The sequence below is a fragment of the Caretta caretta genome, chromosome 7, assembly GCF_965140235.1.
Source record: "Caretta caretta isolate rCarCar2 chromosome 7, rCarCar1.hap1, whole genome shotgun sequence".
Classification (NCBI taxonomy): Eukaryota; Metazoa; Chordata; order Testudines; family Cheloniidae; genus Caretta; species Caretta caretta.
In genome coordinates, this window is record NC_134212.1 from 46,034,513 (window position 1) to 46,059,007 (window position 24,495).

Here is a 24,495-nt window from a genome sequence, read left to right on the forward strand (position 1 = left end):
GTGCAGTTCTGGTCTCCCATGTTTAAGAAGGATGAAGTCAAACTTGAATAGGTACAGAGAAGGGCTACTAGGATGATTCGAGGAATGGAAAACCTGTCTTATGAAAGGAGACTCAAGGAGCTTGGCTTGTTTAGCCTAACCAAAAGAGGGTTATGGGGAGATATGATTGCTCTCTATAAATATATCAGAGGGATAAATACCAGAGAGGGAGAGGAATTATTTAAGCCCAGTACCAATGTGGACACAAGAACAAATGGATATAAACTGGCCATCGGGAAGTGTAGACTTGAAATTAGACGAAGGTTTCTAACCATCAGAGGGGTGAAGTTCTGGAATAGCCTTCCAAGGGAAGCAGTGGGGGCAAAAGACCTATCTGGCTTCAAGATTAAACTTGATAAGTTTATGGAGGAGATGGTATGATGGGATAACATGATTTTGGCAATTAATTGATCTTTAACTATTCATGGTAAATAGGCCCAATGGCCTGTGATGGGATGTTAGATGGGGTGGGATCTGAGTTACTACAGAGAATTCTTTCCTGGGTATCTGGCTGCTGAATCTTGCCCACATGCTCAGGGTTCAGCTGATCGCCATATTTGGGGTCAGGAAGGAATTTTCCTCCAGGGCAGATTGGAAGAGGCCCTGGGGGTTTTTTGCCTTCCTCTGTAGCATGGGGCACGGGTCACTTGCTGGAGGATTCTCTGCACCTTGAAGTCTTTAAACCATGATTTGAGGACTTCAATAGCTCAGACTATTGGTGAGAGGTTTATTGCAGGAGTGGGTGGGTGAGATTCTGTGGCCTGCATTGTGCAGGAGGTCAGACTAGATGATCATAATGGTCCCTTCTGTCCTTAATATCTATGAGTTTATTAGTTCAGTCTTTGTTCCTCAGGTGATTCCAGGAGTTCTCTTGTGTGGAGAGTGAGGCCCCTAGATGATGTATATCTTATATACTAACCTTATATATCTTTAACATATGGTGGTAAGCCTTTGTTCTAAAAGCAGTTCCCAGCCCAGTTTGTGGAAAAATAGAGGTGTCAAAATGGAGTTCAGTGTCATGTCACCTGGTTACATGTCCTTGCTGAGTCATAGTAGCCATTACTTACAGGCTGTCTGGAGCGTTCTCAGTCAGGCTCACCAGGTGGAGGATAAGCTTCTCATAAGGCCTATTGTTTTCTCTAATGGGCCATTACCCTGAATAGGCCCTTCACAACCAGCTATGTAGACTGGAAGCCTTTTGTGTAGTGGGTGTTACCCAGGTGTAACCACATTTGAAATACAGATACATACTCAGTTTTCATAACTTCAGATACAAAAATGATACGTGCATACAAATAAGATAATCATATTCAGCAAAACATAACTTTTCCATAGACATCTGACAAGACACATCTTGTATGAATTGCATCATAATTATGTCATAATTATATCATAATCATACAACTATGAAGAATATGGGGTGCAATGTCACAGCTTCTTTACATGATACAAGTCCATCTACCATAGAACAGACTAAATAAAAATGAGAGAGCCATGCAGAAAAAGCATTAGTACTCTGTTGGAGGGGTTGGCCAGTAGATCCCTCTGGTACAGAATTTTACCCTAAGCCATCACAAAAGTCTCCTCTCTATAAAGAAGTGTCATGAAAACCTCTATAGAAATCTATGGCATGCAAGGAGTGTGGTCTCCCCACAGTGTAATCTCCATATCTATAAGAGTAAGTAGACAAGATTTGCTCCGAAAAGAGAATTTAATGTCTTTGACATTGTTGGCAGTAATAAAATAATATTTTTAAAAAGCAAACTCATAACTTAGCAGTTAGCTTGGATGCCATAATAAAGTACTTGATCTTCTATAATCTGTGCATTATCATTTGGAACAAAGAACAGCAAATTCAATTTTGGTTCAGGCAAACTAATACCAGTTCTTTAAAGATTGATTTAGCACAGAATAACTTTGAATAGGGACATGCAATTTTAGTAAATTTCTCTTAAATAGTTTCAGCCAGGAGAGTAAAATCTCCCACCCTCCATCCACTTCCCTGTACAGTGCTGTTAAAAAGTCAGATTAATAGAGAATAAAGTTTTGGAAAGGCTTGGTAACATTGTACAGTGGGAATATAGTGAAAGCATTGTTTTTATTTTTGACATGTGCATATGTAAAAAAAATATACCATACTGAAATGATAAAGGACAAAGTGTCAATTCAGAACTCAAAAATTGAGTTTAGGAGCATTTCAATAAATATGTGTTAACTGAAATTCTAAAATGTAATATGCTGTGTGATGGTAGGATGACAAGATCGCAAGAGTGAAATATCAGGACACATTGGGCAAGGGGGACAGTGGGGGAAGAGAGCCACAGGTGCACAGCCCCGACCAGAGCCATGAGAGGGGGCACACCGCCCTAGGAAGCTGCAATAGGGGTGTACAGCCCCTGCTGCAGCCCGCACCACAAGCCATGAGGCAAGGACTCATGGCCCCATCTCCAGCCCCCAGGAGAAGCCACAGAGCCAGGGGCAAAGGTTTCTCCTCCCTCCCAGTGCCCCTCCCCACAGTCCCACCACCACAACTACACAGTGTCCCACACAGACCCCCAGTGCCCTGACACACAAAGATCTCCCCCACTGCCTAGCACCCCAAAACACACAAACCTCCCTCACTGCCCAGCGCCCACCACACCCTCACAGCCCACCACCCCACACACACACCTCCCAGACACTCACTCCATCACACCCTGCGCCCTTCCCTGGCCGCACTCACCAGCCCTGCTGGGAGGTCTCTGGCTCCTAGGGTCAGAGCAGCGAGGGAGGTCTCCAGACTCTCCACGTGCTGCGCCCACCACAAGTGCAAGCTCTGTGGCTCCCATTGGCCGGGAAAAGCGCCAATGGGAGCTGCCGGAGCCACGGAGCAGTGCTTGCAGGCACCAGCAGCGCGTAGAGAGCTCTCCGCCCCGACCCTAAGAGCCAGAGGGACCTGCCAGGGGACGAGGTGGGGAGTCCTGGCGGTGCTTACCTGGGGCGGCTCCCAGGAAGCATCCAGCAGGTCCCTCTGGCTCCTAGGGTAGGGTCAGGTCGGGTTGGATGGAGTGGGGTTGGTAGGCGGAGGGCTCTCTGCCCGCTCCGAGCCCCTGCAAGCCCTGCCCCTGCAGCTCTGATTGAGCAGGAGGGAGCTGGTGCAGCACGTGGAGACCCCCTCCGCCTCTGTGCCCAGGGGCTTCCCGTACTGCAGGCTCCTGCTGGCGGGCGGCCACCAGGAGCTGCCCCAGGAAGCGCTGCCACGCCAGCCTCCGGGACTTTGGTGGTGATGGTGAGCAGTCCGTCCCTGATATCAGGACAAAGGGTGTCCTGACTGATGTGCGGTCGGGACGCGGGACAAATGGGTTAAAATCGGGACTGTCCTGATAATATCGGGACATCTGGTCACCCTATGTGATGGCTTTCTGATTTCAGCCAATAATCAGATAAGGGGCATATAAAAGCACTACACAGGGTATTACATTACATAACTATATTGTGTCAAATTCTGAAGTAAGTCCAAGTGAATATAAGGTGATATAGCTTATTACTTCCAGCCTCCTTAGTGTGTTACACTAATCTACACTCCCTTTGACTTAAAAATATGCCCTTAGATTCAGACAGACTTATTGATGTGCAACTTACACCTTCTTAAACATTGTCTTTGGATTTGTCCCCTGAACCTGAATATAAGGGAGATCAAGTTGTTGTAACTGCCATATTGAGCAGCCAAAAGATAGAAGTTTATACTAAGAAAAGCAACTAACAGAAAGCTAAAAGACAAGGTATGTTAAAATTACTTATGTGAGTCCATGAGATAAACTAATCTGAAAGAGTCAAAACAAGTTATAAATTAGTATAATTTACATTATTATTATTTAGTATTGATTACTTATATTGCAGTCATACCTGGAGGCCTGCTAGACATTGTGCAAACAAACAGATGTTCCAAGCCTGTGAATATTCAAAAAAAAAAAAGGTAAACTATGCCAATGTAAACGTCTTTAGACTTACCTCCCAATAAAACCTATTCATTGTACCTCTCTGAGCCTTTAACTGAGAATTTTTTTCCTGGAAATGAAGGATTGCTTGCCAGATGAGTCAGTTCAGAGAGAAATACTAGGTCCAAATAATCATTCAGTCGATGCCAGTATTGGTGCTCCCCCATGACCACTGGTACCACAAGATTTCAACAATTTCCACCCCACCATCAACCTCAGCCTGGACCAGTCCACACAAGAGGTCCACTTCCTAGACACTACAGTGCTAATAAGCGATGGTCACATAAACACCACCCTATACCGGAAACCTACTGACCGCTATACTTACCTACATGCCTCCAGCTTTCATCCAGACCAGACCACACCACACGATCCATTGTCTACAGCCAAGCTCTAAGATACAACCGCATTTGTTCCGATCCCTCAGACGGAGACAAACACCTACAGAATCTCTGGCAAGCGTTCTTAAAACTACAATACCCACCTGCTGAAGTGAAAAAAACAGATTGACAGAGCCAGGGGGGTACCCAGAAGTCACCTACTACAAGACGGGCCCAACAAAGAAAGTAACAGAATGCCACTAGCCGTCACCTATGAGCCCCCAACTAAAACCTCTCCAGCGCATCATCAAGGATCTACAACCTATCCTGAAGGATAATCCCTCACTCTCACAGACCTTGGGAGACAGGCTAGTCCTCGCTTACAGACAGCCCCCTAACCTGAAGCAAATACTCACCGGCAACTACACACCACACAACAAAAACACCAACCCAGGAACCAAACCCTGCAACAAACCCTAGTGCCAACTCTGTCCACATATCTATTCAAGGGGCACCATCATAGGACCTAACCACATAAACCACACTATCCGGGGCTTGTTCATCTGCACATCTACCAATGTGATATATACCAATATGTGCCAGCAATGCCCCTCTGCCATGTACATTGGCCAAACGGGACAGTCTCTATGCAAAAGAATTAATGGACGCAAATCTGACATCAGGAATCATAACATTCAAAAACCAGTAGGAGAACACTTCAATCTTTCTGGTCACTCAATAACAGACTTAAAAGTGGCAATTCTTCAACAAAATAACTTCAAAAACAGACTCCAAGGTGAAGCTGCAGAACTGGAATTAATTTGAGGCTGGATACTATCAGATTAGGCCTGAATAAGGACTGGGAGTGGTTGGGTCATTACAAAACCTAAACTTAATTTCCCCAATACTAATTTCTCCCTACTGTTACTCACACCTTCTTGTCAACTGTCTGTAATGGGCCACTTTCATTACCACTTCAAAAGTTATTTTTCCTCCCTTGGTATCCTGCTGTTAATTGATTTATCTTGTTAGACTGACCTCACACTTGGTAAGGCAACCCCCATCCTTTCATGTATTTATACCTGCTCCTGTATTTTCCACTCCATGCATCTGATGAAGTGGGTTCTAGCCCACGAAAGCTGATGCCCAAATAAATTTGGTAGTCTCTAAGGTGCCACAAGGACTTCTCATTGTTTTGGCTGGTACAACAAAGTGACTTCACTATAACCTGTTTAGATCATATGTCAAACATATGGCCCATGGGCCATCCAGTCCTCAAAATGTATTTCTTCTTCTTCGAGTGCTTGCTCATGTCGATTCTAAGTAGGTGTGCGTGCACCACATGCTGTTGTTGGAAGATTTTTCCCCTAGCGGTACACGTTGGGCTGGCTGTGGAGCCCTCTGGAGTCCCGCCTTCATTGCAGTGTATATGGGTCCCTGCCGTCCCGCCGCCTCTCCAGTTCCTTCTTACCTCCGTGACAGTCGTTGGAACAGCTATTCTGTTGCTATGGCAGGCGATCCCCTAGTGAACTTTCTTGTTATTCCTACAAATAGTTAAAAACTTTGTATTAGTTAGTCATGTAGTTCTCAGTTAGTTTAGATAAGTTTCAGTTGCGAGTTTTCCCCCACTGTTTCCCATCCTGGGGACCGGGGCATGCCTCGGTGTTAAGGGTTTAAGTCATGTGGGTCCTGTCTAAAGCCCATTCTAAAGGGAGACCCACACAACTCCTGTTTAAAGTATTTGGGGGAAGCCCATCAGACTGAGAAGTATTAAATCTTCAGAGGCTTCCGCCCAAGGACTAAGAAGGAAAGGGACTTCAGGCTGAAATTGCTCTTCATGGAGTCAGCCCTCCTTCCCCAGCCAGCGCCAGTGGCGTCCAATCCCAGGCCCAGCACTTCCGTGCACAGTGCACTGGCCTCGGTAAGGGAAGCCATGGCACCGAGAAAGGACTCAGGGTCTAGGGTGCTGACGGTCCCTAGAACCTGAGTCCTTTCTCGGCTGCGCCAAAGATCTCCTGCAGTGCGAGCGCCTGGCACTGCTCCCATTCACCGGTGCTACACAGAAAGAAGAGGTCCGACAGAGGTCACTCTCCGGGGCACCAGCGCGGTGCGTCCCACCCTGGGACATGCTGCTCCAGCTCCAACTCAGCTGGCACCATTGACTCTGGCCTTAGAGGGAGGTCCGTCGAGTCCAGTTCTAATAGACTCCCCAGTGTGGTAGTGTTGGGAGGAGGATTTAGACCTCCCCTACATGCTGGCCACCTTTGAGGCTGCCAGATACCTCATAGCAATGATGGCACAGCTCCCCATCTGGACAGGTGATGGACTTTGTGCAGCCACACTTCTAAGTACAATCACTCTCCCCATTATAATGCTGAGAGATACTTACTTTCTTATCCTTTAAATATAGGAGTGTTATTCCCTAAACTTAGAAACAGAGTAGGGAAGAAGGAGTCATCAGTAATATGGGACTTGAAATGGGACCATAGGAATTAACAAGTAAAGATTGCTCCACAGGTTTGCATTACTTGAGAGTAAAAGGTTATTTTTCCTTATAAAATGCATTACAATTATTTCTTAAATCACTCCCATCATAGCAGTAAATAGCTGGAAACATCTAGAAAGAGCACAAATGGCCAACAGTTGCAATTCAGTGGGATTGCTAAGGAAAAGTATAGTCTTTTACACTGTGGTCTGAGTGAATTAAACTCTGCTTTGAAATTCATGGCCTTTCCCTGCTCTTCACTTATATGAAAATTATTTTACCCACTGGCAGTTGCAATACTAACACTTACTGAATATTGAAATGAGTAATATTGTATAGTTAATGAAGGATAATGTGATCTAGTGACCTAAGCAGATAATTGGGAGCCAAGAACTCCCAAGTTTTAATCCTGGCACTAACATTACCTTTCTCTGTGGGGTTGGGACTTTCTCTCTCTGTCTGCATTTATTTTCCTGTACAAGGGAGGATAATAATACTACATACTTGCCTCATAACAGCATTGTGTGAATTAGTTTTATGTTTTTAAAATGACATTCATGGTTAAAAGTACTAAGTAGTAAGATAGAAAGGATTCTGAAGAGGCAAACTAAGCAATTTCTCTGTATTCTGAGACATGTTGCAAGACATCCTCACTCCAGAGAAGCCTGTGTGAGGAACACTTCATCAAAGAGGTCCTGGTGTCTTTATTTTTTGGTTCTCACTTGGTATTTGCTCCCTGGCCCCTGTTTCCCACCCCTTGGACTGTGCATTCCATTATCATACTTTTCTTTTCCCCCTAAAACCTTTCATTTTTAATTCCTCCTTTTTTTTTGTCTTAACTCTCATGTCAACCAATGGGATAATGTGTATTTATATGCTTTTAAGATGTTTTGTGCAGGTCTTGAAATAATATACATTCTAGTTTAAAAAGTACTTTATCTTCATGAACAGTTACTGTCTTCGCTCTCCCTGAGCCCCCAGTTGTCCTGGTAAACACATACTTAGTGAATTTGCTTTGTGTAGAAATTGCCCATCATTTGATGCCACACATCTTTTGATGCTTACTTAAAATATGTAATTAATTATTCATTTTAAACAATACATAAATCTGATCCCTCAATCAGCTCTGGCTTCCACTGAGGCAGTTTCTCCACTACATAGAGTTCCTGACAGCCCCTGTTTTCTCCCTTCTGCTGCAGCTGTTTTTCTTCTCTACCTGAAGTTGATTTCTCTGTAGCTCCTTCTGAATCTGTCTTCCCCTGCCCTACTTGCTACAGTTTCTCTGTACTCCCTTTGATACCAACTCTCCCACCCCCAATCTTCATTTATTGATGGTTCCCATTACCTTCCTATTTCTTCTTCTGCTTTCTCTTTTTTGCTCCAAACTCTTCAGTCACCGTTACTCCTTTTTTGCCATCTCCCTGCCTCATATCCCTTGACCATCTTCTAGTTTGGAACACAGGCTGCATTCTACCTTCTTCATTCTCCTAATTCCTCATTGTTTCTGGGAGCCATATATTTTCAATTATAGTTGACTAATACTTGTATTGCTTGAATATTCAGCTGCCAATCTAGTTGCCAAACTAGTTGCTATCAGCTCTCTTAGCTGTGTCCTGCCACTGTCATATGGCTGAATGTTTGACTAGCACAAACGTCAAACAAAAATATTCTAAAATATTTGGATCACCAAATATTACTGATACTTACATGGTTTGGCAAATTAATAATTCAATTCACACTTCTCTAATAAACTGTCCTATTACATTATACCTTTTCTAAGATGGCTGCCAGCTTAGCAACCTGGTACTTTTAAAGTTTTGTTAATTTTTATATGTCACTGCATAACTCTTAGTTATTCAAATTACCTCTTTATCTTCTGTGTCTCTGGGAGATCTTTATACTGTGTTTTATCTGAACTAACAAATACCATAAGTTTGGATGGTGTCATCTGCTATTTCGTCCTTTCTTGCTATCCTCCACATCAGTGGAATCCCTTAGCATTGTGTATAATTTCAGAGCCCTTGACGATTAAGAATCTTGTGTCTCAGTGGTACACTTTACATTCCTTCAGTACAACACTCTTCCGTGCTGTGCAAAATAGTCATCAGTTCTACATTCTCTCCCCTAAAAGCAAAACAGAAAAACTCCATGAATTCTATACTCTCCCACTTCCCAGATTCATTAGTCCTTCTACCACCATCACCCTCTGGGCCAGTTCACCATACTGCTCTCTCTTCAGTGCCTCATTGAGGCCACTCTAAACATCTCTGCTATATGACATCCTTTGCCTACTGCAGCAATAGCAGTGCAGACAAGTTGTTCTGTGGGCTGTGGCTGTGGAGTGGAGTGGATGATCAGGTGAGGAATGGGTTCCTTTTGATGGTGGACTGCATGATCATTGGAGGAATATGTCCCCTTTGGTTCATGAAGAAGACAATTCTCCTTGAACTACTGAAGATCTTCCTTAGCTAGGGCAAAAGAGTGGGAATGGGGCTGGGAGAAAAAAGTCTCTCTTGTCTTATGAGTGGAGGCTTTAGGCTCCTCCCTAGCATGAGCTCCACAGACTCTAGGCTAGGAGTGGGGCTGGGTAGGCACCAGTGGGGAGACTGGTGGACTAGAGTGGCTATAGTCACTATAATGGCAACTTGGCCCTATCTCTTCCTGGTGTGCTGCTGGTATGGCTGATGGGAAGGGTTTCTGAGAAATGCATGGTGTATGATTCACTGCAGGTTAGCATCTGTGATAAATGAAGCAGGGTAGCTCCCTTTTTTGGACACCCAGCCAGCCAGTTAGCTATAAAATTCCTCTTAGTAGCTTTTCTCTACTTGCTTTACCTGTAAAGGGTTAACAAGCCAACAGGTAAAAGAAAAGGAGTGGGCACCTGACCAAAAGAGCCAATGGGAGGGCTAGAACTTTTTTAAATTGGGGAAAAAACTTCCTTTTTTCTGTGTGTTGTGGTTCTCCGGGTAAGAGGGGAACAGGGCAGCAGTTATGCTGTGAGAAGCTTTAAGCCAGGTATGAAAAACCATCAGATCATACCTAGAGATTGCATATCTGAAACCCCAGATATGTAAGTAAATTAGGAATGTCTAGGAAGATGCGATTAGGTTTATTTCTGTTTATTTCTTATTGGCTTGTGGACTCCTCTGTGCTAACCCCAAATACTTTTTGTTTTGCTTGTAAACTTTAAGCTGGACCTCAAGGAAGTTATTCTTGATGTTTAATTTTTGTAAGTGGGTTTTTTAAATCTAGCAAAAGCCTAAGTTCCAGATGTATTTTCTTTCTTTTTGTTTTTAATAAAATTTACCTTTTTTAAAGAACAGAATTGGATTTTTGGTGTCCTAATAGGTTTGTGCATATGATGTTTAATAAGGTGGTGGCAACAGCTGATTTCCTTTGTTTTCTTTCTCAGCTCTTCCCCGGAGGGGTGTGTGAAAGGGTTTGAGGGTACCCCACAGGGAGGAATTCTCAAGTGCGCCTTCCTGGGTCCCAAAGAGTTTGAGTTTTTTTGCACTTATGTGGTGGCAGCATCTACCCATCCAAGGTCAGAGAAACTGTGACCTTGGGAGTTTAATCCAAGCCTGGAGTGGCCAGTATTAATTTTTAGAATCCTTGCAGGCCCCCACCTTCTGCAGTCAAAGTGCCAGAGTGGGGAATCAGCCTTGACAGCATCCACGAAGGGATTCCTTTTACAGTAGTTTCCATGGTCACAACAATAATGATCTTACTTGGGGCTGAAAATTTTAACAATCAGAGCCAACCATTTTTGGAAAGGTTGTCAAACAAATTTTTGCAGCCTACCTCTAAATATAATCAGTTTCTCTCCCCAATTATCATACCACTTTTTATAGGCCAATTTAAGATGTATGTCTAAGTAGCTTCATGGTGAGAATGTACTGGGTACTAAAGGTCACTTTAATCTAACACAATAAAAATCAATAACTGGGTGTTAAAGCCAGATAAATTGAAATTAGAAATTAGCCAAATAAATAAAAATTGAAATTAGAACACACGTTTTTAACAGTGAGGAACAACCAACCAAGGGAAGTGGTGGATTCCCCATCTTCTATTGTCTTTACACCAGTGCGGGGTGCCTTTTGGCTTTAGTCAAACACACATTATTAGGCTTAATACAGGGGTAACTGGATGAAATTCTATGATTTCTGTTTTACAGGAGGTCAGACTAAATAATCTAATGGTCCTTTCTGGCCTTGGAATCTATGAATCCATGAAGATTGTGGGGATTGTTATTGAGGTCATATCTTGAAATATAATGCAAACTTAACTGACTTGTGTTTTAATAAAATCTTTTGGGGATGGGTTTTTACATTCCCACTCAAACTCCTACTGTAGAATCATAGAAGATTAGAGTTGGAAGAGACCTCAGGAGGGCATCTAGTTCAACCCCCTGCTCAAAGCAGGACCAACCCCAGCTAAATCAGAAGATGAAGCCCAGCTGCATAGTTCCCTTCAGTCTTAGCAATTGTTTAGCACTGCTTTATGTCAGTTTCTTTTTTGAGATAATCTTTGCAAGGAAAAGGGCCAGAGATTTAAATATTGTTTTCAAAGAAAGCTAAAACTCTCCTTTACAGGGTCCAGAATCTGGCTCCACGGAAAAAGAGACTTTCACAAACTCCTGCCAATTCAATACTGACTTTGTCCAACACTGATGTCATTCATAGAAGCTGTCTGTCATCTCAGGAATTTTTCCTAAGTGACTTACTTGCAGAACTGCTTCAAAGAGTAATCAGACTATGAAGCAAAAGTAGAAAGAGAAAGTCCTATGCAGAGGGAACTACCCAATAAATGGAGCTTCATGTCATCTAATTCTCATCTGTACCAGGGAACTTTTCCAAAAAATTTCCTTCTGTTGATTAATCTGCCTCAGCGCCATCACTGCTAGCAACAGTGGGAGCTTTAGGGTGAATGGCCTATTGATGGTCTCTGGCATTTTAAGCATTGTGTCATCTGACCCCGCACAGAGCAGGTCTTATCAACCCAATTAAACATTTTACATAATATGGATTGAACTTCAACCCGCATTACAGATAAGAACGTGTTAGGTTCTTAAGAGCTAGTAGGAAAAGGTTTAATTCAGTTACTGTGGCACTGCTCACAGGTATGAGCTCATTGGGAGTAGGTACTGTGCAGGATTACCATAGCATTAGAGGATGAGAATCCTCTAGACTGGAAATCCATGGTGTTAGAAGATTTTACTAAATTTAGAGTATCAAATAAGTTTCAAAGGTAATAGTTTCAGCGTGCTACTATGGCTGTTGCGTCAAATGTTATTAACCAGAGGATAGCATTTGTCATAAATATAAAGGGAAGGGTAACCACCTTTCTGTTACCCTGTAAGGTATTTACAATCCTGATTTTACAGAGGTGATTCTTTTACCTTTTCTTTAACCTTTTCTTGAATTAAAATTCTTCTTTTAAGAACCTGATTGATTTTTCATTGTTCTTAAGATCCAAGGGTTTGGGTCTGTGTTCACCTGTACAAATTGGTGAGGATTCTTATCAAGTCTTCCCCAGGAAAGGGGGTGTAGGGCTTGGGGGGATCTTTTGGGGGAAGACGTCTCCAAGTGGGCTCTTTCCCTGTTGTTTGTTTAAAACGCTTGGTGGTGGCAGCATGGGATTCAAGGATAAGGCAAAGTTTGTACCTTGAGGAAGTTTTAACCTAAGCTGGTAAGAATAAGCTTAGAGGGTCTTTCATGCAGGTCCCCACATCAGTACCCTAGAGTTCAGAGTGGGGAAGGTACCTTGACAGCATCTTTGTCACATACTGAATAACATATCCTGCCACTGTTTGAGTTGGCAGTTCCAAAGAGAGTTGAAATTATGAGAATGGAACAGTTTTAAACAGTCATCAGCTTTGGCAGCCTTTCCTGTAATGCCGTAATGGTAGTCTGTAACTCCTCATAAAGGATAGTTCTGTGTATTCTTTTCTTTTGATAATAATATTAGAAAGCATCTGTTTATTTTTTCTCACCTGAGATCCACATGTTTGGGAGGGATCACTTCTTATACATTTTAACATGTGTATGCATTGGCCTTTTAGACTCAGGAAAACTTTCTAATCTATGGTGTTTATATGATGCTAATTGTTGAAACAGATCTTTAATGGCCCACAGCTGGGCAGATTGTTACCTGTACCAATGAAAATTCACATTCAGTTTGCACAATGCACAGCAGTTTATTTGAGAAAGAATCACACAAGCAGTAAAAGGTTCTATAATACATCTTCCTTATACGCCTCAATTCCCCAAGCGTAAACCCTCAGTAATTATGTTGGCTTTACACAGTATCCTGACTGGCAAACGAAGTAGATAGAGCTACCGGTTCTAGTTGGAGACTTCTTCTCTTCTCTTCTCTTCCCCTTTCAGGTAGTTGGTCTGTCAAATGTCCCCTGAAGCAGGGTCTTGGTTACCCCAAGGGCCTCTGGTTCCAAAGTCCTACAAAAGTCCCTCATAGCAAGGTGTTGGCTACCCTGAGACCCTCTATCTCACAGCATCACAGACCTCTTCAGATGTTAATTGGGGAACTAACTAACTCTGCTTAGCATTTATACCTCTTGTTCTCAAAGGAGTCACATGTCGCAGAAATATGCCTCGTTGGGCGTTCCATTACTGTTTTTTTTAAATTAATATTTTAGAAGGGACTGCAAAATGGACAGAGACCAAAGATCAGTTGATGTTTACCCTCTCATTAATCATTCACTTGAGCTCTTGGTGCGGTGCCATCCTAAAGGGTCATTTTGACCCAGATCGGCCTGTACGAAGCTCACTGATCCCGTGTCTTCTACATATTTACTTTTGTGAGCTGGCCATCGGCTGATATGTTTCAAAGTTCCATGTTGAAACCCACACACACAGATAGAGTCTTTGATTAACTAATTCCAGCACTTTCAGTAAATTTCCATACCAACTATCTGATGCTAAGAGTACCCTGCTCCCAGAATCCCCTAGCAAATTCAGACGTACCCAGCCATAATAAACTCATGTTTACTACATTGATTCATATCAAACACAGCAATTCACAATAATAATTTGGCACCGTCCCAACACTAGTCGCCATAATTTCTACATGCTGACATCAATGCATATTATACTTAAAATATAAACACTGTATCATTGATTATATCTGGCACTCTAGTGGCAGCACATTTTAAGATTGCCTAAACCCCCATTTTCAGTTGTTAATGAAGGTCAACATTTTTCATCTTTTGGCCTGTACAAAGGTGAAATATATTTGGTAAGTTTCAGCAAAAACAGGTTAGCCATTTTTGAGAATGAAGACAGTGGTGAAAAATATACATTTCCTATTATTAAAAAGCATAAATAAATTGTGCCACCATTTTTAACATGATTAGCTCCAAAGTGTGCTTAGGGTAGAAATTGACGTTTGACAGGTAATACCTGGAAGGAAGATTGCCTTCAATGTCCTGGTGTAAATCTAATTGTATCTGGCAAAGATATGAGGGTTTGAAAATTGTAGTTTGCCTATCTGCAGTAGTTTTTTAAAAATTATAGCACTTTTTAACAACTGTCTTCCAATGGTATAAATGAAAGAGGGCTGTACAGTGCTTCTGTGAATAGATAATTTAGGACCATAAAAAAAAATCTCTTGAGTCCTGCCTGATTCATTGGGAGTGAGTTTTGTGCCTCATAGCCAAATGCCCCAGTCGGCCATTCTGGATGCTGCTGACAGCTAAAACATAGTAATGCTGCTTCCTTAGCTATGCGGAGAAATGCCTTACACTCTAGGGGACTCAGCTTGCCAAGTAAGACAGCTTTTCAGCCCATTGAAACCACTGGACCCTATTTTGCAAAATAAATAAATTACTCAGTGTTAAGGTTGGGTTTTAGTTGCATAAGAGTCATGACGTTCAGAATGAATTTCCTAAAGCATCCTACTCTGTTTCCTTGCATGTATGCCTTTTATTAAAAGATTACTCAATACTGAAACAATGTGATATACTAGTTGGCAAAGCAAACCTTAAAATGGAAAGAAAGTGATTTTTTTTCTAGTCCTCCTCCAATTGGACTGCAAAAGTAAATTGAATTGAATACTATTTTTAAAATATATATACATACATGAACATTCTTTGTTACTCTATATATGTTGTTTAATCATGTAACAAAAGAACCTGCTGAAATTGTGTGGGTGGGAACCTTAACTCTAAATTTCCCAACTTTTGTGAAATTAACTCACATTGCATCAACATAGTGGCCCAGATCCTCAGCTGATATACGTTGGGATAGCTCCATTGAAGTTAGTGGAGCCAGCTAATTTACACTATATGAGGAGCTTGACCCTATGTTTTTGCTTGCTTTTGTTTTTCATTTTTATATTTAAAAGGATTATCTATGTTGAAAACCAACAGTACTTGAAGGATAGCATGCACCTTAGAGGTTCAAGTGTCATTGTTCCTATGTGTGCATGTAGAGTAGTGCATGTAGAGTAGTGCATGTACTAACAGTTGTTCCATCTGCCTTTCTCTTTCATAGACATTTGGGCCTGGATCTAGTTCCTCGGAAGGACTTTGAGGTGGTGGATTCAGATCAGATCAGCATTTCAGATCTTTATAAAATGGTAAGAAACCTCAGGTGAAAGTCCTTTGTTTGTGTATAAGCACGGGGAAGAGATTTTCCTTTTCTTATTTATGTTGCTTGTTTGGGTGAGGGGAGGGGGAATTAAATCATTTTTTTATTGTTTCCAACATTATTAATGTTGGTGGGGGAGAAGGCGAGCGATTGATGCTCGTCCTTAGCTGATGCTATGAAAGATGGGTATTTCTGGGTTTGTTACATATCACTCTATAAAGCTTCCAGCATCACAGAGTCTCATTGTTTTCAATCTGAACTTTTTTTTAAATGAAAAATCAGGTAAATAGTGATGTCAGGGTTCTTTCCTGAGAGTGGTCTATAATAAGTGTTTTTCTCTGTGTGATCACTAGACTAGGCATATATGTACCATAACATGCTTGATTTATCAAGTTCTGCTTTTCAATAGGAAAAGAGGCTTTTTCTGTGAGATTTTATTACACTAGCTATGTTAATTTTATTCTTTCCCTTTATTTTCTTGATTCACTGACTACGTTGTAGTTTAAATTTGGCATTTCTTTTATCTCTTTAACTCATTGATTATTCTGGTAGTTACTGTCTTTATTTGTCTTTATTACTCTAACTTGTTAGTTAAAACAACCCATATTTTTTTGTTCGAAGGACATAATTTTCTATAAATTTGGCAAAATGGGGAGAAAGAAGGGCTGGGAAAGAGAAGAATGTTGAATAGCTCTAGTAAAATATAAATGGAGTATACAAACCAGTTCTGGAGAATCAATAATAACTTGGCATTGGTTTCGAAACCTAGCTGGTGGCTTAGAATGTGATTTCAGCCCATCTGCAGTTTAATCTGTTTGCTTGACACATTCATCTGGGCACATGTGGAAAAAGCACTAGGGTATGTCTATACTGGAACTGGAGGTGTAATTTCCAGTTTAGGTAGATGTAGCTGCATTAGCTCTCATTGAACTAGCTTGCTAACAATTGCACAGTAGCCACAGGTGCACTAGTAGTGGGATGGGCTAGCCATCCTGAGTACATACCTAGGTTTTCAGAAGGGCTTGTACTCTGTGCAGCTAGCACAGATATGGAAATTACACCTTCAGCTACAGTGGAGACATACCATACCAGTAGGGGAGCTACTGAATTTAAGGCTTTTAGGACTTCATGAAGAGAGAGACAAAACAATCAGGCGGAGCTATAGCAATAACATTATAATCCAACAGTCTCTGCCATTCTCATGTCAGTACTCCAGACCCAGCAGCAATTCCTATCCACTCATTTATTTCCTTATTTTTATTTATTTATGCTTCAGATATTATATAGAGAAATCTGCCATTTATATGCTGATTTATATGCTGTGGCTATAAGACCTGCTAGTGTTCTATAAGGTGAGGAAGTACTACAGGATCTGTCATAACACCCAGTTTGTTAGTATCTTGCTCACAAATTGTTGTTTTTCTCACTTTAAAGCCCCATGCACCAGGCAGAAGTTTCAGAATGCCATACTGACCGATAACAACATGGTCTGACTGGAAAACAGGTTGACCTCTATAGCCTTCTACGAATAAATAAAATCCTACTTTGGGAATGTAAAATCACACGTCATTGTTAGTCCTGTTGAATACATCATGGGCTTCTCTCAGACTGTCCTTAATCAGTTGAGAACATGCAAAAGATTACAACTCCCTGAAATCATGTTAAGTGGGCATTAATTTTGTTTAATAGGCGCTGTGGATTGGACAGAACCACGTTTTTACCATTTAATTGAATACCAAATAATCAGCAACAGTATTCATCAAACACTAGATGCAAATACTAACAGTTGACATTCTTTGGATGTTGTAAGATCACACTGGTAGCAAGATATAGAGTTGATTACCATTAGGCCTCCTCTAGTAAATATACCTTCTGGAGAAAGGAGTCCATCAAGAATTTGTGCATGTGTCCAGTACATTCAGGAGAGCTACTATTTGATGAAATTGCAAATTTCTATTCTTCGTATTCACAAAATGCCACAGAGATGTTATGATGGATTTGGTGACAGGTCAGCTGCCAGTTTTTTAGTAAGGGGCTCACATTAAAAATATACCTCTTTGCCTGAGCAAGATGATGTGTATTACAGGTACTTGAACTCACGGAGAGGCTGGATATGAGGGACTATGGAATACATTAATTTAAACAAAACCATTTCATTGTGAACATAATCAAGGATGGAGGCAATATCGCTAAACTAAACAAAGCAAAAATACGGTGCATTTCACTGGAAATGTTTATACTCGTTTCCTGATAGTATAGTACAGGGGTGGGCAAACTTTTTGGCCTAAGGGCCACATCGGAGAATAGAAATTCTTCTTCGAGTGCTTGTTCACATCCATTCCACATTAGGTGTGCACACTGCGTGCACAAGCATCGAAAACTTTTTCCCTTAGCGGTTTCCGGCGGGGCCCCCCGAGTGCAGCACTGCGCCTTGTATATATACCCCTGCCAGCCCGACCCGCTCCAGTTCCTTCTTACCGTCCATGGCGGCTGGAACAACCTCTCTTTCTCTCTTGTAGAAGAGCAGTCCCTTAGCCTTTAGAGTAGCTGTTATCAGTTAGTTAGCATACCTTTATTGTGGACACTCAAGTGATTAGGTGCTTGGAGGCTTCCAGCACCTGCCCCAGACCACAGGGCATGCCGCAGGCCAAAGCTTCAAGGCTTGTGCCACGTGCCGCAAACTTATGCCAGGTAGTGAGCCCCACAACTCGTGTCTACGGTGCCTGGGGGATGGACATCAAACTGAATGGTGTAGGATTAGCAAGGCATTTAAGCCAAGAACAAGGAAAGAAAGAGACTTCCATTTAAAGCAGCTGTTGATGGAGGCCACATTGCAGCCACTGTGCCCGGAGCACCCAACGCCAGCTCAGGCTTCCTGGGTGCATAGTGCCCCGGAGCCGTTGAGAGACCCAGCACCGGCCAAGCACCGTAAACTGTCTGCCCCAGAGCTCCAGACTAGGCCCCGGCACCGCTCGTCCTCCTTGGTGCGGCCCCCAGTGCAGCCGAAAGGAAGGCGCGGTCGTTCCCCAGATAGGAGGCCAGCGCCTCCCAAGGTCCCGAGCACCGATAAGAGCGGGAAGGCCGTGGTACTGGCGCCGACACCAGCGGTCCCGGCAGCACAAGCCCCACAGAGCCCAGACCTAAGTGAGCTCAGTGCGGACGATGGGCTCGAGGACATAACAGATCAGCCCTCCACGCCTGGCACCTTTGAGGCTGCAAAGGACCTTATTGAGCTGTCGGCGGCAAGCCCCCTCCCGTATGGGGAGAAACCTCTGGCACCCACGCTTTGGGTGTCGTCGAGGGGTAAGCCTGCAGTGGTGTGCCGCTTGAGGACACCGTCCCAGCACCGCTCCTGGAGTTGGTCCCGGTCGAGCTCCAACTCCGTGGACTCACAGTTGCCAGTGGCCCAGAAGGAGGTAGCAACAGCGGGAGTGGGTAGGCACGAGGAAGCACCGGAAAGTGCACACCGCTCTCCGGCACTACCCAGAGACTGGCACCAGGAGGAGTTGAGACGGCCCTTGCCAGAGGACTCCCACAGACGGTCCCGGTCCAGGGAACACCAGCACAGGTCCCAGTCCTGGTCCAGATCCCGGTCCCGGTCCTGGGTATACCGGTACCGCTCCCACTCCCGCTCAGCCACGAGCCGCTCGTTCTCCCGCCGGCACAGATCGTTGGCACTGCCGTAGCCTTCGCGATTGGCATCGCCGCAGTCCGGTGCTGACTTTGGCCACTATAGCTACCCGCACCAGGCCCCAGACAGCAGGGCCCCTCAGGTGGGCTGGCAATCCCAATTGGGGCCACCAGGCCATTGGCCCTTCTGGACCCCCTGGGCCTATCAGGAGTGTCAAGGGGCCCCGCCCAGGGCAAGTTACTCAGTGCAGCGGTCCCGGTCCCCACACTGATGCCAGACGGTGCTGGAGGCAGTAGTATCCAGGCCTCCAGCATCCACCCAGGATAAACCGGAGAGACCGGCACTGAGTCCGGTGCCGTCCCATGGACTCCCGGCCCGAGCCAGAGACCCCTCCCACGGGAGAAGGGGAGCAGGAGCACCAACCTGATGGGGTTGAGCAGCAGCTGACCTCCTTGTCATCCCCGGATGAGGCGGTGGCGGGTACAGAGGTGTCCGGCCCTCCACCAATAGACCATAGAGCCCACCAGGAGTTGCTGCGCAGGGTTACCCAGAACTTGCGGTTGCAGGCCGAGGAGATGGTTGAGGACCCCATGGTGGACATTCTGAGCCCCAAAGGTCCATCCAGAATAGTGCTCCCGCTCATTAAGACCATTCAGTCCAACTATAAGGCCTTATGGCAGACCCCAGCCTCCAGCACTCCAACGGCCAAAGGACTTTGCCCCATCTAAGGGCTATGAGTTCCTGTTCTGCCACCCAAGTCCATGCTCCCTAGTGGTCTCAGCAGTAAACGGCCCCTAAGGCCAAGGAGGCAAAACGCATGGACCTTTTTGGCAGAAAGATGTACTCATCTGGGGGCCTTCAGTTGAGGACTGCAAACCAGCAGGCCATCCTCAACAGGCACAATTTCAACTTGTGGGCGGTTGTGGGGAAGTTTAAGGACAACCTCCGGGAAGGTTCCCAACAGGAGTTCACGGCCCTGGTGGATGAGAGCAAGGCAGTAGCCAAGACCTCTCTCCAGGCCTCCCTGGATTCAGCAGACGCAGCAGCTAGAACAATCACGTCAGGGGTGGTTATGAGGCACTCAGTGTGCTCCAGGAGTCAGGCCTGCTGCCTGAGGTCCAGAATACACTCCAGGACCTCTGCTTCGAAGGGTCTGGGCCCTTCTTGGACCAGACAGACACAAGGCTGCACAGCCTTAAGGACTCTCGAGTTACACTTAAGTCGCTGGGTATGCACACCCTGGCGACCCAGAGGAATCCCTTTAAGCTGCAGCCTCCCCCTCAACACCAGTATCAGCCTCGCCATAGGCATGACCCTTACCATAGGCAAGGCAGGAATAACAGAACGGCGCAACAACAACAGTAACAATAATGTGCTGGGCCAGAACCAAGGCCAGCACAAACCCCAGCCGGGCACTGAGTCAGGCTTTTGAAGGTGCGCTTGAGGACAGCATACCAGACCAGTCACCGGATCCGTCCCTTTGTTTCCTGAACCGCCTGTCCCGTTTCTCCCGTGCATGGTTCACCATTACGTCAGACCGTTGGGTCTTACGCACGGTGCGGAACGGGTACTCACTGCAGTTTGCCACCCTCCTTCCCCGTCCCTCTTCAAGGACCCCTCTCATGAGCATCTCCTAGAGAAGGAAGTCCGCTCGCTGCTAGAGGCGGAGGCGGTAAAGGCGGTGCCGCACAGCCTAAGGGGAAGGGGTTTTACTCCCGGTACTTCCTCATCCCCAAGGCCAAAGGGGGCCTTCGTCCCATCCTAGACCTGTGTGGGCTCAACAAGTTCCTGGTCAAGGCCTGGTTCCACATGTTTTCTCTGGGCACCATCATCCCTTCCCTGGATCCGGGGGACTGGAACACTACCCTCGACATGAAGGATGCGTACTTTCATATTGCCATCCACCCAGCACATCGGTGGTTCCTACACTTCACTGTGGGCCAAGAACATTACCAGTTTGCGGTTCTCCCGTTCGGTCTAGCTGCGGCCCCACAGGTATTCACGAAGTGCATGGTGGTGGTGGCGGCAGCCTTCTTACTGAGGAAGAGAATCAGGGTGTACTCATACCTCAACAGCTGGCTCCTGGTGGGCCGATCCAAGGCAGAAGTGTGGGGCCATGTGGAGGTGTCCCTGAAATTGTTCCGCGAGCTGGGGCTCCTGATCAACGTTCCCGAGTCCACGCTTGTACCCACACAGAAAGTGGAATTCATAGGGGCGGTCCTGGACGCGGTGCAGGCCAGGGCAAACCTTCCAGTATCCCGATTCTGGGCTATCCAGCAAGCAGTGGCCTCCCTGCGCCAGTTTCCAACAATGGCCAGGTGCTGCCTGCGGCTGCAGGGCCACATGGCAGCATGCACGCACGTGGTCAGGCATGCCAGACTGAGACTCAGGACTCTGCAGGCATGGCTCGCTCGGGTGTACTGCCCAGGCAGGCTCCCCCTGGACTTGGTAGTGGCAGCCCCAAGGGATGTGCTGGAGTCCCTGCTATGGTGGCAGTCCCAGCCTGTGGTTTGTGAAGGCATCCCCTTTGCCGCCCCACAACTGGACCTGATGCTGGTGACGGATGCGTCAGACCACGGATGGGGGGCTCACCTGGAGGACCTCATGATGCAGGGGTTGTGGTCTGGAGCAGAGTGGCTGCTCCATATCAATGTGAAGGAGCTCAGGGCGGTTCGTCTCGCCTGCCAGACAACACTACTGCCATGTTTTATATAAACAAACAGGGCGGGGCTCGTTCCTCTCCACTCTGTCGCGAGGCTCTCCTCCTCTGGGATCTTTGTATAGCCCACGCAATTCACCTCGAGACATCCTATCTCCCGGGGTACAAAACGAGCTGGCGTACTCCCTCAGCAGGTCATACCGCATGTACGAGTGGACGCTCAGGGCAGACGTCATGCTTTCACTGTTCCGCAGGTGGGGGTTTCCCTGGGTACACCTGTTTGCCACCAGGGCCAACGCCCAGTGCCCGCGGTTCTGTTCGTTCCAGGGCTGCAGCCCAGGCTCACTCACGGACGTGTTTGCGATCCCATGGAGGGGGCCTTGATGTATGCCTTCCCCCTGCTCCCCTTGGTACACAAGGTCCTACTCAAGGTGCGCAGGGACAGGGCAGCGGTGATCCTCATCGCCCCAGCCTGGGCCCGCCAGCACTGGTACACATCTCTCCTAGAGCTGTCCGTGGAGGCCTCAATAGTCCTGCTCCTACACCGGGACCTCATTATACAGGACGTCAGGCAGCTTCTTCACCCCAACCTACAGTCACTGCACCTAACAGTGTGGAGGCTCTGTGGCTAAACACCCTGGAGAGCCAGTGCTCCCTTCCCATGCAGCAGATTCTGCTTGGCAGTAGAAAGGCCTCTACGAGGGCGATCTATATGGCCAAGTGGAAAAGGTTCTCGTGTTGGTGTGAACCCTGACAGGTGCGGCCATGCCAGGCCCAGTGCAGGCCATGCTGGAGTACCTCCTGCACCTCAAGCAGCAAGGGCTAACCCTGTCCTCATTCAGAGTATACCTGGCGGCCATCTCCGCCTTCCATCCGGGGTTCTCGGGGGGCTCAGTGTTCTCCCACCCAATGGTGGGACGTTTCCTTAAAGGGTTGGAGAGGGTGTTTCTGCACTTCCACCCCCCAATCCCTCCATGGAACCTTAACCTGGTCCTCTCTAAACTCATGGGACCCCCTTTCAAGCCCCTCGCTTCCTGTTCTTTCCTCTACCTTTCCTGGAAGGTGGCATTTCTAGTTGCCATTACCTCGGCCAGAAGGGTGTCCGAACTGAGGGCCCTCACCTCTGAGCCACCATATTCAGTATTTCACAAGGACAAGGTGCAGCTCTGGCAGCACCTCAAGTTCCTCCATAAGGTGGTCTCCCAATTCCATTTGAGCCAGAACATTTGTCTGCCGGTGTTCTTCCCGAAACCCCGTATGGACCTGAGTCACCGCAGCTTGCACACCCTGGATGTGCATCGAGCGCTGGCATTCTATTTGGAGTGCACCAAGCCCTTTCACAAATCCACGCAGTTGTTTGTAGCTGTAGCCGAGAGAATGAAAGGTCTCCCAGTGTCAGCGTAGCGGATTTCATCTTGGATTAAAAGCTGCATCCGTGCTATTAGCTCGCAGGTGTTCCGGCCCCGGCGGTCACGGCCCACTCGACCAGGGCACAAGCGACTTCCACGGCGTTCCTCGCACAGGTCCCGATCCAGGAGATCTGCAGAGCAGCCACCTGGTCCTCGCTGCACACCTTCATGACCCACTATGCGGTCAACCAGCAAGCCAGAGAGGACACGGCAGTTGGCAGAGCGGTCCTCCAAGCAGTTGTTCTGTGACTCCTACCCTCCTTCAGAGGTAAGCTTGTGATCCACCTTATGTGGAATGGACGTGAACAAGCACTCAAAGAGGAAAAAACGGTTACTTACTTTCTCGTAACTGTTATTCTTCGAGATGTGTTGTTCATGTCCATTCTATCACCCACCCTCCTATCCCTCTGTCAGAGTCGCCAGCAAGAAGGAACTGGAGGGGGTCAGGCCGATAGGGGTATATATGCATGGCGCAGTGGCGCTACTCGGGGGGCCCCTACGGGAGCTGCTAAGGGGAAAAGTTTCTGACTCTCATGCACGCAGCACACGCACACCTAATGTGGAATGGATGTGAACAACATTTACGAGAAAGTAAGTAACCATTTTTTGTATGGCGGGCCATGAATGCTCACAGAATTGGGGTTGGCGTGTGGGAGGGGGTGAGGGCCCTGGTTGGGGGTGAAGGCTCTGGGGTGGGGCTGGAGATGAGGAATTTAGAGGTGCAGGAGGGTGCTCCATGCTGGGACCGAGGGCTTTGGAGGGTGGGAGGGGGAGAGGGGGACCAGGGCTGGGGCAGGGGCTTGAGTGGTGTTTACCTCAAGCAGCTCCCGGAAGCAGTGGCATGTCCCTTCTCCGGTCCTATGCAGAGGTGCGGCCAGGTAGCTCTGCACGCTGCCCCATCCACAGGCACTGCCCCTGCAGCTCCCATTGGAGCACCGGAGGGGGCTATTGGAGCACGTAGGAGCCGGAGCGGGGCCATGCTGCGGCTTCCGGGAGCCACGTGAAGCAGCCCTAGACCCACTGCCCTGGCCGGAGCACTGGAGCAGAGCCAAGCTGCGTGGTGTGGCCCCCCGACCCAGCACCCTCGCTGGAGCGCTGGTGCGGGGCAAGCCCCAGACCCTGCTCCCCAGCGTGAGCTCGTTGGTCGGCTTAAAACGGCTCACGGGCCGTAGTTTGTCCACCCCTGGTATAGTATGTTATAAAGTAGATGGATAATATAGTAGAATGTTGAACTTTGGTATTTGTTTTATAAAAATTTCTTCATTTCAAGGAGTTCAGACTTTCAGCATTTTTAGGCATTGATACGCTGATACGTACAATGAAGTAAAACTACAATTTCACAGGCCTAAATAACTGTTTGGTGGACTAT

General features: G+C 46.2%; 1 protein-coding gene across 9 annotated transcripts in view; it reads left to right on the forward strand.

Annotated features, from left to right (window-relative positions):
* The window catches only part of DOCK3 (dedicator of cytokinesis 3), a 609,762-nt gene that overhangs the window by 321,926 nt on the left and 263,341 nt on the right, over window positions 1-24,495 (forward strand). For all 9 annotated transcript variants that reach the window (XM_048858121.2, XM_048858128.2, XM_048858122.2 and 6 more), the window contains exon 7: window positions 15,332-15,416. In XM_048858121.2, the coding sequence (XP_048714078.1) occupies window positions 15,332-15,416 (85 nt within the window). The remainder of the gene's footprint in view (window positions 1-15,331; window positions 15,417-24,495) is intronic.